Consider the following 13175-nt stretch of genomic DNA (forward strand, 5'->3'; position numbering starts at 1 on the left):
CGTCTATTTTAACGTTTTTTAAAGTGACATCCTATGTAAACCCTTCACACACCAGTTGGCAGTGTACTCTAGACGTCAAATCTCCTGCTACTTTTACACACACAGAGCCCTTCTGAGAATCCACTGGCCTTTACAGCTGTCTAACACATCCGGCGAACATGTCCAGTCAGATTTCACAGCCAGGATGAAAATCATGTGGAGGCCCAAGTATTACTTTCAGAATGTTACTATGCTAAAACATGGCCAGTACTGTAGGCATAACATCATTTCCCTTTTTACCATGACAGCCTACTCTCATAAGGGATGTTCTATCTTATTGATTTTGGAACATGACTACAGGGATTTGCTTTTATTCAGCCACAAGAGCATTTCTGGTTTTGGGTGAAAAGCCTGGCTTACATTCCAAAGGTGGTGGATGAGGATGAGGTTAAAAATGCAGTCTAGACAACCGATTGTCTGAAATTTTCAACCAAATTAGAAAAAGCATTTCCTTATTCACCTTGTTTTGAACATCAGAGGATTGACCAGCAGCAGCAGGATAGGGCCTTCCACAAAGTGTTACCAAAATTTTGAGCCATTGTAAGGCTCAAATTTATTTATTTATGTAAAATTTGGAAAAATTACTTATTGGACAAGCAGCCTCTCGTGACAGTTGGGCTGTCGCACCTTAGATTTTATTTATTTATTTAAAATCACAGTAACTGGCCGCTCAGGTGGCGCAGCGGTAAAAACACACACTGGAACCAGAGCTGGGATCTCGAATACATCGTATTGAGTCTCAGCTCTGCCTGCCGGCTGGGCTGAGCAGCCACATGAACATCGACTGGCCTGATGTTCAGATAGGGGTGGGATATTAAAAGCCGGATAGGGACTCTCTCATAACTAATGCAATTACGACCTCTGCTGGCTGATTGATGGCGCCTACACAGAGACGGGAAAAGAGTGCTGTCAGGGTGCGTCTCTCTGTACACAGTGCTGATCCGCATTGCACTCGTCAAAGTGTAGGTGACAAAATGCATACGGCTGCTGCCCACGTGTCGGAGGGGGCATGGGCTAGCTTCATTCTCCTCAATCAGAGCGGGGATCAGCATTGGTGGAGAGGATGCATGACGCAATCGGTCAGTTGGACGCGCTAAAAGGGAGAAAAAGGGGTGAAAATGCATAAACAAAAATATATTTTTTAAAAATCACAGTAACTGCATAGCAAATTTCTTTACTTTTAATGACCAACATCCAGCATTATTTCACCCATAGTTTGACAGAATTCCTGCTCTCTGCTGTAGTTTCTTATTGCCTGATCTTTAGAGAATTTATTCACAACACTGTCATTAACAAAATATTAAAAAGTAGAACTTTAAAGTATCTCACCTCTTTTTATTAGATGAATGTTTGGACAAAACACATTCAGCAGGATATTGCTCCTGGTTTCAATAAAAAGATAAATAAAAAGGGACACACCACCCGTAAAATATTACTGCCATTTGAGTGTACGCTACTGAGTTGTTGTTTTTTTTTTTTGTGTTTTTTTTTTTGTATTGACCCATTTTACTTCCAGTGTTACTTTAAAGAGATATGTTGGATTCTAAGTTGTGCCAATATAAAACACACACATAGACTAGTTTGACTGCACAAAAAGTACATGGAAGGGTGCTTAGGTGGTGCAGCGGTGAAACAGTCTAGCACACCAGAGCCGACATCTCGAATTCGGCTGAGCGCCTATACGAACAACGATTGGCTCGTCCGTGGTGGGATTGGTGGAGAGGATAACAAACTCTGCTGGTTGATCAGAGGCACCTACACAATGAGATGGAGGATAATGGAGATCAGTGCATTACTCTCTGTACTCAATATAGATCTCTGTATGAACCTGCCTCTTAGTGAAAAAAGCATCTAGCACGTGTCATAGATCATAAGTGGAGAATTAAATGGAGGCTAAAATACAAATAGGGTAATTCGATTAGATTGGGACAAAAATAGAATAGATAGAATGCCTTTATTTGTCATATATACATATACAGTGTACAGTACAACGAAATACTTTCTTCGCATATCACAGCTTGTTTGGAAGCTGGGGTCAGAGCACAGGGTCAGCCATCATACGGCGCCAACAGTGGCTGCATGGCAGAGCTGGGATTCAAAATCTCAACCTTTCAGTTGATAGCACAAAGCTCTACCCACTCGGCTACCACTGTCACAAAAATGTGTAATAAACTAGAATAAAAAGAACATTCTTCTGCCTGTTCAGTTAAGCTTAAAGGTTTATATTTTGGAGCAGTTTCTTGGATTACATCTGACCAAAGAGACAAACTTCCTCCTCCAACAGTTTCTTTTTAACCCTGACAAAGAGACCACTGTTTCATATACATTTTTTAATTATGCACAAAGTTTAAATACATTATAGAACTTAATACACCACCAACTGAATAGTGTGCATATACGAGGGTTCTTCAAAAAGTTTCAGCACTTTTTAAACTCATTTTAAAAACAAATAACATCACTTTTCTAGTCACCTTCCGATGCATTTTTTCCAGCGTCGTACCAACTTTTTAGTGCCATCAGCAAAAAGTGTTTTTGGTTGAGCGTGTAGCCACATCATCATCACATGAAAATCTTCTTCCCCATAAAGCTTCTTTGAGCGGTCCATAAAGGTGGAAATCAGATGACTCTAAATCCTGAAAGTTTCTCAGACACGACCAATTACTACTCCTCCCGCCCTCACAAAATATAAAAGTGTGGAAACTTTTTGCATATGTATATATATTTTATTACCCAGCATACTTCCAGAAAATCCACAATACACCGAAAAGAGAGACAAAATTAAAAAAAGAAGAAAAAAATTTGCGCGCACACACACACACACACACACACCAAAAGTATGTGTTCCAACATGAAGATTGGCATGACTCTGTACACAGTACAGCTCTCTTTAATAATCCACTGCTGGCTGGTGTAAAGAAGCAGCCTGTGACCTCACATCAGAGGAGACGTCAGAGGGGACGGGTGCTAGTCTTCGGGCTTCCGTGGCCAGCATAAGGGTGGTGCAAGCAGCAGTGGAATTGAAACAGGGAATTGGGAATGACTAAATTAGGGAAAATTTTAATATTTATAATAACATGTTCCAATAAACCGAAATCAGTTAAACTTTAAAGACTGCAATGACAAAGACGTCCTAGGCAAGTATATGTAAACTTTAGACACCAACTGTAGATAGTGTACAGACAAAACCCTGACCATTTAAAATATCAATACTCATGGTAACAGTATTAAAATGCTTAATTGCCGTTTAAAAATCATGTCACAATGTACATCCAATGCAAAAAGAAAAAAAAACCCATAATTTTAGACATACTCCAATAAAATGTCTTGTTGCTGCCCACAAACTCATTCCTGTCATGTTTCACTCTCCAGATTAGAGACATCAAAGGTCATGAGCACCGCCATGTCATTGGTGTCCGAAGTGGCAGCGGTCAGTTTAACCTGAGTAACATTTCCTGTAAAGACTTCGCCCTCCCACACCCTGCTCTTATTCATACCGAGATCTGCTCGCTCCTCAGCCAGCACGTTTACTCTCCGCGCCGAAGGCACCCGTACTCGGAAACGCACCCAGCTCTGCGGCGCCAACAGGCCGCCACGAGGCTCCAGCAGCACGCACCCTTTGCTCCATGCCGAATACACAAAAGGGAACGGATCTCCACGTCTGTCGCACACGCTTCGTAGCACGTAGTCGCACAGCGGTATGTAGTCCTGCTGAGGCGCCGTGCGTCCGTACAGACCCAGGCGGTATACTCCAGGTCCTGGTACGGATACGCTGACCGTCACCTTGCTGTCTGTGAATGTGAGCAAGATGTGACGTGACAGTGGGAAGCAGGGCTGATTTTCCTGGCCCTTCTGGTATTGTTCTGCAGTTAGGACTGCATGGATTTGCTGCTCTGGCAATGTGTAGTGGAACGTGATATTACAGCGCCCCTGTGGCACGTTCACTAACGCTCTTGTATGGCTGAAGTTGAACAGTCCAGCTTCTTGGGTGCGAATTCCTGGGCCGCACCATGGGCCAAGATCTGAAGGGTGCAGCATGTTCTGGTTCACTTCTAATCCTTTATGCCGCAGCAAGAAGTTACCTACGTTCTGAAATGATCCACTTCCATCGTGGTAATCACGAACGAATACAGAAAGCCGGTAATAGCCCTTGTAGGGACACAGCACGTTGCATACAAGTTGTTCTGCGGCGATTTGCAGTGCCATGCAGCGTTTAGACAAAGCAGGGTCAAGCTTAGGGTGTATGAGCTCACAGACCATCATCAGGGGACGAGATGTGTGCAGCACCACCTCACACTCTCCTGCATCGCACACCTCCAGGGCATCTTTCCCAGGTACATTGCAGCCTTTCACCCCCAGTGCACCTGCCCCTGACCCTAAGCCCCAGCTCAAATAGGGGTTATCAGGTAGAGGTTGGCTCTGTTGGACAGCTGGACACTCCAGTTCAAGAGTGCACACCCAGAGCAGAGTGCCAGAGTCACCCTCTGGTCGAGCAAAAAGCTTTAGTTCATAGTCCCCTGGCTCTGGCGGCAGCAGGCGCAGATTCATGCCCTGCTTTGTCACTGACAGCAGACCACATGAGCCGTCGACCTCGCGCTGCCCTGTGGCTTGTTTCTTAGTGTCCTGCTGTCTCAGCTCGTAGGCGAAGGTCATCGGTCTGCATGAGCTCATGGACACTGTTGTCTCCCCATCCTCTGTGGGACAACAGTTCAGCATTTTAATAAAACAGGTTATTTAGGTTTAATCATTCATTCACTGTCTGTTTTACCACCGCTTTAACCTATCCAAGGTCACGGTGGGTCTGATTCATTGGGTAAAAGGCAGAAAACACCCTGGACAGGTCCCCAGTCCATCAAAGGGCAAATACACACACACACACACACACACACACACACACACACACACACACTAATACCTAGGAGGACTTTAGCATCTCCAATTAACCTGACATTCCTCTCTTTGGACTGGAGCACCAGACATGGGTAGAACATGCAAACTCCACACAGAAAGGACCCAGGCCGCTCCACCTGGGAATCGAACCCAGGACGAGCTAGTTCTCCCCATTTCATGACAGCTAATATAGATGTTTAATTATTTAATAAGAAAATTAATGTTTAATTATTCATTTATTCATTTGTTTGTTAAGCAAATGGGCAGTTGTAGCCTAGCCGTTAAGGTACTAGACTAGTAATCGAAAGGTTGCTGAAATAAGCCACACTACCACTGCCAGGTTGCCACTGTTGGGTCCTTGAGCAAGGCCCTTAACCCTCAATTACTTAGACAATATACTGTAACAATACTGTAAGTCACTTTGGATAGAACTGTCTGCTAAATGCAGAAAATGTGTTAGTTATCACTGTCCTCATTGTCACACAGATCCGCTCTCAGGTTCACTGGGCACAAAAATAAGGGCCAATTTGGAGAAGCCAATTTACTTACAGGCATATTTCTGAGATGTAGACAGATACCAAAATATGTAGTAGAAACTCACCTGGAAGCAGCAAGAGCTTTCTTAATTCTATAAAAACAAAAGCTGAGAATTGAACCTGGGATACTGAAACAGTGCAGCACCAACCCTACATGCTGCTTTACCATGATTCCCATCTTTTATATTACATTCCTGGTATGATCACAATGGAGTGGTGTAAATAAAAGGTTTGTCCTATTATTAGCAATATTTTATTAATGCCATGAATGTTCATGTCAGGAGTACAAGAGAGCATAACCAGCTCTGTTCTGTGGACAGAAAGGCATTCCTCACTGCCATGCCTTCCATAGGTAATCATGGGCCACTGTGAGCTCATAGATACAGAAATTGGTAGCTAGAACTATCATTTTCTCGCTGACAGCTGTGATATATAGCCTGTCATGAAATAGGAGGAACTAGCTTAGTGACTAAATCACTAAATTGGAAAGAAACATTTAGGCTAGAGTTTTTTAGCAGTCTTAGACTTTTCTTACTACTTATGAGGGAGGAAAAAATATTATTATATCTATGAATTGACAACTTACAGTGATGTAAATAAAATAATTTGTTAATAAGCATAAGTAAATATAATCTAAAAAATGGTTTGTTGATTACTTTTGACCCATTCCTCTTGTCTTCAATTCCCAGATGTTAAGGGGTCCCTCTGATGAACACAATTTCTAAATCCTGCGTAAATTTACTACAAGATATGCAGTAGGAGATTGGCTAGGCCATGCAATCACCTGCAAGTATTGTATATCACTTTTATTGTCACATCACATAATGGTGAGTGAAAATCTTAAGTGCATAGTTCCTCACAGTATGTAAATACACATTAAATGCAAAATTATATACACTTACTTCTGTACACTAAATATACAGTACATGTACTATTGCACCAATGCACAAATGAAAGATATATACACTGATCAGCCATAACATTAAAACCACCTGCTTGTTTCTACACTCACTGTCCATTTTATGAGCTCCACCTACCATATAGGAGTACTTTGTAGTTCTACAATTACTGACTGTAGTCCATCTGTTTCTCTGCATGCTTTCTTAGCCCCCTTTCATGCTGTTCTGACCATTCTCAGCACTGCAGTGACACTGACATGGTGGTGGTGTGTTAGTGTGTGTTGTGCTGGTATGAGTGGATAAGACACAGCAATACTGATGGAGTTTTTAAACACCTCACTGTCACTGCTGGACTGAGAATCCACCAACCAAAAATATCCAGCCAACAGTGCCCCGTGGGCAGCGTCCTGTGACCACTGATGAAAGTCTAGAAGATGATCAACTCAGATGAGCGATCGTCTCTGACTTTACATCTACAAAAAGGACCAACTAGGTAGGAGTGTCTAATATAGTGGACAGTAGATGGACACGGTATTTAAAAACTCCGGCAGCGCTGCTGTGTCTGACCCACTCATACCAGCACAACACACACTAACACACCACCACCATGTCATTGTCACTGCAGTGCTGAGAATGATCCACCACCTAAATAATACCTGCTCTGTGGTGGTCCTGACCATTGAAGAAAAGGGTGAAAGAAGGCTAAAACAGTATGTAAAGAAACAGATGGACACACATTTCGTGGGGAATAGATCCATTAGTGTTAATATAATTTTGACTCACCCTGTTTTAATTATTATATTTATGGTTATTATTAATAAAATAGTATATTATATAATAGTATTATATAGTATTATACTGTATATAGTATTATATAATAGTATATTATAATACATTAATACATATACTGTAAATTTAATTTGTTAAACCCACACCCACTGCTAATGATGGCTCTTCTGTTTACATAAAGGTTTAAAGATTAGGTAAAGTTTAAATCAAATTAAAAATGCAACACAATCACTGTGACTGTTTTAGTAAGTAAGTTTTAGTAAGTGATCTGCAGTTTTCACTTTTTTAACTGTATTTTATTGTTTATATGTTTGTGTCCTGGCAGTGTGTAGAGGGCATTCTGTCAGTGTTTCAGGAAATCTTAGTAACAATAACATATTGACCCTATTTCCTCTGAGCACACAATAAATTCCCAAATGGAGAACAGAATAAGTTATTTTGGGCCTCTCAGATCTGTTTTCCTTATAAACTGTAGATGTGCATCCACTGTATTTATGTAAGCACATGTGAGAACATGTATTAATATGAAGATTAAATGTAAAGCACACTGTGAGTGTGTTTGTTACCTGTGGTTACTTTGTATTGTGTGGGTTGTAGAAGTGTCAGTCCCAAAGTAAAGAACGCTGAGGTCTTTATCGGCTTCAGTTCAAACTGCTCTAGAGAGACTGGAGTGTCCAGGAGTTGCCAGTTCTCATCATCAGGAAAGTGAGAGTTTAGAAATTCACTCGGTTCAGTCAGGAAATAAAAATCATCAAACCTAAAAGACATGTGAAGTGATTTTATCACTTAATACTGTACATCAGACTTATAAAATCAAAGTACTTTAAAGCTGTCATCAAAGTGTATAAAGCTTGTGTATGTTTGAAAGTGACTCTTAATGACTGATAGGATTCTAACCTCTTGATGAATGTTTTGATTTCCATGTTGACAGTACCAGCCCCCCAACAGGCATCCAGAAGCCCCCACTGCCCCCTTACCCACACAGCATTCCACATATGATCCGAGGGCTTATCTGCCAGCCTCTGCCCAGGCCAGTGACCAATACCCTTACTGTAGCCACTCACCTCCTCACACTGAATACCTACCGCTCTACAGATCACACAGAGGAAAAGAACTTTAATACAGAGTTACATTTACAAATGCCACTTATCCAAACGCCCTTGGCAAATATAATCTACACTTCTGTGATGGCAGCATTAATGCAGAAAATACATTGAGATCTTAGAGCAACATATGCTGCCTTCACAACGTCATCTTTCCCAAGGTTGTCCATGAATTTTTTTAACAAGACAATGCAAAACCACATGCTGCACACATTACAAAGGCATGGCTGTGGAATAACAGAATACAGGTACTGGACTGGTCTGCCTGCAGTCCTGACCTGTCCCCAATAGAGAATGTGTGGAGAATTTTTAAACAAAAAAATGCAACAACAACCCTGCACTGTTGCACATCTTATTAAGACATGTTTGCAGTAAGAATGAGAGAAAATAATAGCTTGGTATTTTCAGTGCCAAAATGTCTTTTAAGTGTTGTGAGAAGAAATGGTAACATTACATAGTGGTAAATGCTTAACTGTACCAACTTTTTTGGAATGTGCTGCAGGCCTGAAATGCAGGAATGGATGTATATTAACAAATGAAATAAAGTTGACCAGATAAACATGAAATATGATTTGGTTTCATCCTGTCTTCATTTAAATAAAAATCTAATCATAAAATCAATTTTATTTGCATTTTTCCTACTGTCCCAACTTTTTTCTGATTTGGGTTTGTAACTAGGAGAACATCGCTGATGTTAATGCCTCCAATACACAAGGCCGCAAAGTTTATTACAGGACTTAATTAGTCTAAAAACATTATGAATCACATTTTATTGCTCTCTTATTGCTGTGTTGTAGAGCGTGGGGGGAAACACCACCACCAATTTTACACCACCATCACAAAATAGTAATTTTGATGTATTTAAGTACTGTAATTCATAGAAATGGTGTTAAGTAAAACTCTAAAATAAATTCATGACTGTTTTTATTTTTTAGAAGTGAAATAGTTTTATTTATGACCTGCACATATCCAGACAGATGCTGGAAAAACCACTGCACAGTCCCCGACCCTCTTTGATGACTTCCTCAGGGGTGCAAAGTTTCGGGGAATGACCAAGGTACCCCTCCAAATCATACTCTAAAAAAACAAAATTATGTTCAACATACAGTTATGTCCACAATTATTTGCACTAGTGGTAAATATTTTAATGAAGAAATTCACATTTTCTTAATAATTTCAATTTCAGTTTAATCTTGAACAGTCATGAAACACATATAAATGTATTGGTTAGATTTGGTTACTATAGTAAAGTCAGATGTCTTATATGTCAGTGTTTCATTAACAAGTACTTAGTTGCTATTTACAGGTATGTGTACCTTGTGGTGGATACATGTATATCACACAAGGAAAGAACATGTGTGTACATAAAACATCTGTGTTCATATACTTACCAATATTATGGCAGAGCCAAACCCATATGGCCCTGATCTTTTCTAACTCATCTTTAGCCCCCTGTGTGATTGCATGAGCGATGCTCTGAGCTGAAAACACTCCCTGCTCTTTCAGCTAAAGAAACACATAAGAGCATAGAGCAATAACAGTGTGATTAATACGTTAGCAGCCTATTGTGATGTAGATCCAAATGAAATTAAAACGATATAATCTAAAACATTTTGCTAAAGCATCTAAATCTAAAGCATGTTTGCATTCCTAGGCGCTCAGGTGGCGCAACGGTAGGACATCTCAAACTCGTCGGTTCAAAACTCAGCTCTGCCATCCGGCAGGCTGGGCGCCTACATGAACAACGATTGACTGCTGTTCAAAAGGGGGATGCCGGAGGCCGCTCAGGTGGCGCAGCGGTAAAAACACACGCTGGAACCAGAGCTTGGATCTCGAATACATCGTATCGAATCTCAGCTCTGTCTACCGGCTAAGGCTGAACGGCCACATGAACGACGATTGGCCTGTTGTTCAGATATGGGCGGGACTAAGCCGGATGGGGTCTCTCTCCCATGACTGGTACAATTACGACCTGTGCTGGCTGATTGATGGCGCCTGCACAGAGATGAGAAAAGAGTGCTCTCAGGGTGTGTCCTCTCCGTACACAACGCTGAGCTGCACTGCACTCCTCAAAGTGCGGGTGATAAATGCATACGGCATGCTGTCCACGTGTCGGAGGGGGCGTGGGTTAGCTTCGTTCTCCTCAATCAGAGCGGGGATCGGCATTGGTGGAGAGGAAGCACGACACGTGTCGGAGGGGGCGTGTGTTACTCTCGGCTCTCCTCAGGGTGGAGATCAACATCAGTAAAGAGGAAGTGTAATGCAATCGGGTAATTGGATACAACTAGGTTGGGAGGAAAATTGGGGGGAAATGCAAAAAAAGATGTTTGCATTCCTTTGTAGGGGACCTTTAAGGGAGTCCTATTACATTTTCCCCTAATCAATGATGTATTTATTGTTATATTTACATACTTTTTGTTTACATTTAAGTTGACATTGTTAAATTGGAAGTGGATTCATGCACTGTAAGTATAATAAATAAATACACACTAATAAAACAGTAATGCCTTTAATGAGATATTTTTTACTTTGATAGTGTGTGTGTGTGTGTGTGTGTGTGTGTGTGTTTGTGTTTCACCTCCCTGCCTTTGCTAATTGCATATGAGTCCACTTTGAGGAAGACCCCAGTGCTGCTGAACAGCTGTTTTCTTGGCCTCCGCAGGGAGGAGGATCTTATGGGCAGACAGGCTTTCCTGGGCTGTGTGCCAGGCTTGGCGGGTGAGTGAGGCTTCACCACTTCTTTTTTGTTGCTTGTCGAGGTGCTCCTCTTGCTCACACTCACACATTTTGATGCACTCTCTGCAGAGAGCTGACGCTTTGTGCTTGGCCGTTGCTCTTCATACTGTAGCACTGCCCATTTTTCAAATACAGTCTTGTAGGAAATAGCAGGGGATAAATCTTTTGTTGAATGTGTGCCTTCTTTTTTTAAAGTAAACGTTTTAGGGTTGCTTTTGGTGCCATTTGCAGAGTGGAGCATTTCTGTGATGTGTTGCTCAGAGTGTGGATCATGAGCATGTGCTTGTCTGTCCATGGATAGTGACTTTGTGTCCTTATACTCCAGTTCTGCACTGCTTTGACTTGGGTTATTGTTTTGGTCATTTGCCATTCCAAGAGTTTCTAGCTCCTGTTGTTGCATGCCATGATGGGGCTTCTTCTCTGTGACTGGTTCTTTGTCAGGTTGAATGTGGCATGGCAAGCAGGAAAAAGGGAGAGAGTGCTTCTCAATCATAATATCTGTCATCTTGCTGATTGTATCTATACAAAATATAAAAAAACAAATATAAGCTAGATTAACTGTTTGAGCAATAACTGGGTAAGACATACACAAGGTGGAGAAAATAAAAAACAGTACAAGAAAAAACCCTTGACTTTGAAGTGTCACACCAACACTATTCGCCACACAAATAAAATGTAGTATGTTTATAGCCTGTTAAAAGCGTGCACCAGCTATTATTTATTTATTAATTAGGATTTTAACATCATGTTTTACACCCACGGTTACATTCATGACAGAAACTGCAGTTACTGGTTACACAAGATTCATCAGTTCACAAGTTTAATGTCAAACACAGTCATGGACAATTTTGTATCACCAATTCACCTCACTAGCATGTCTTTGGACTGTGGGAGGAAACCGGAGCACTCGGAGGAAACCCACACCGACACAGGGAGAACATGCAAACTCCACATAGAAAGGACCTGGACCGCCCCACATGGGGATCAAACCCAGGACCTTCTTGCTGATGACAGTGCTAAGCACTGAGCCACCGTGCTATTAAACATTTACATTTTCAGCAGACACCTTTATCCAAAGTGACTTACAATTGTGACTGTATACACTTTAAGCAAGTGAGGGTTAAGGGCCTTGCTCAGGGGCCCAACAGTGGCAACCTGGCAGATGTGGGGCTTGAACCAGTGACCTTCCAGTTACTAGTCCTGTACTTTAACCGCTGAGCAACCACTACCCTTCAAGCTTTAACAGTTAGCAGATTTATCCATTTCAACATTATTATTTATTTGTTATAATTGATTCCATTTAAGAGAGACAATCTCAGAGTCATGTCAGTGTACAATGCTTCAAACATGGACAATAGCATCAGCAAAGTTGTAGGCAGTTTAGGCAGTTGTAGCCTAGCGGTTAAGGTACTGTACTAGTAATCAAAAGGTTGCTGGTTCAAGCTCCACCACTGCCAGGTTGCCACTGTTGGGCCCCTAAACAAGGCCCTTAACCTTCAATTGCTGAGATAATATACTATCACAGTACTGTAAGTCGCTTTGGATAAAAGCTTCAGCTAAATGCCGAAAATGCAATGCAAATGCAAAGTGGAACAAGGGTTGAAGCTTGCTGACAGTTTACATGCCCTATAACTACAGCCACACAAGCACCTACACTGATCAGCCATAACACCTCCTTGTTTCTACGTACATTCACTGTCCATTTTATCAACTCCACTTACCATATAGAAGCACTTTGTAGTTCTACAATTACTGACTGTAGTCCATCTATTTCTCCACATACGTTTTTAGCCTGCTTTCACCCTGTTCTTCAATGGTCAGGACCCCCAAAGGACCACCACAGAGCAGGTATTATTTGGGTGTTGGATCATTCTCAGCACTGCAGTGTTAATGACATGGTGGTGGTGTGTTAGTGTGTGTTGTGCTGGTATGAGTGGATAAGACACAGCAATGCTGATGGAGTTTTTAAATACCGTGTCCACTCGCTGTCCACTTTATTAGACACTCCAACCTAGTTGGTCCACCTTGTAGATGTAAAGTCAGAGACGATCGCTCATCTATTGCTGCTGTTTGAGTTGGCTAGCCTTGAGATCTTCATCAGTGGTCACAGGATGCTGCCCACAGGGCGTTGTTGGCTGGATATTTTTGGTTGGTGGACTATTCTCAGTCCAGCAGTGACAGTGAGG

At 41.6% G+C, this 13175-nt stretch overlaps 1 protein-coding gene across 1 annotated transcript; it reads right to left on the bottom strand.

Moving 5' to 3' along the window:
* Positions 1-1995: 1995 nt before the first annotated feature.
* Positions 1996-11039, bottom strand: ky (kyphoscoliosis peptidase). Its single transcript, XM_062996361.1, has 6 exons — positions 10893-11039; positions 9645-9759; positions 9213-9330; positions 8048-8239; positions 7717-7907; positions 1996-4730 (listed from the first exon to the last, which is right to left on the bottom strand). The coding sequence occupies exons 1-6, from the start codon at positions 11037-11039 to the stop codon at positions 3391-3393; spliced, it is 2103 nt and encodes a 700-aa protein (XP_062852431.1). The 3' UTR covers positions 1996-3390.
* Between the last annotated feature and the right edge of the window lie 2136 nt (positions 11040-13175).

This window comes from Trichomycterus rosablanca, chromosome 5 (assembly GCF_030014385.1).
Source record: "Trichomycterus rosablanca isolate fTriRos1 chromosome 5, fTriRos1.hap1, whole genome shotgun sequence".
In the NCBI taxonomy this organism is placed as follows: domain Eukaryota; kingdom Metazoa; phylum Chordata; class Actinopteri; order Siluriformes; family Trichomycteridae; genus Trichomycterus; species Trichomycterus rosablanca.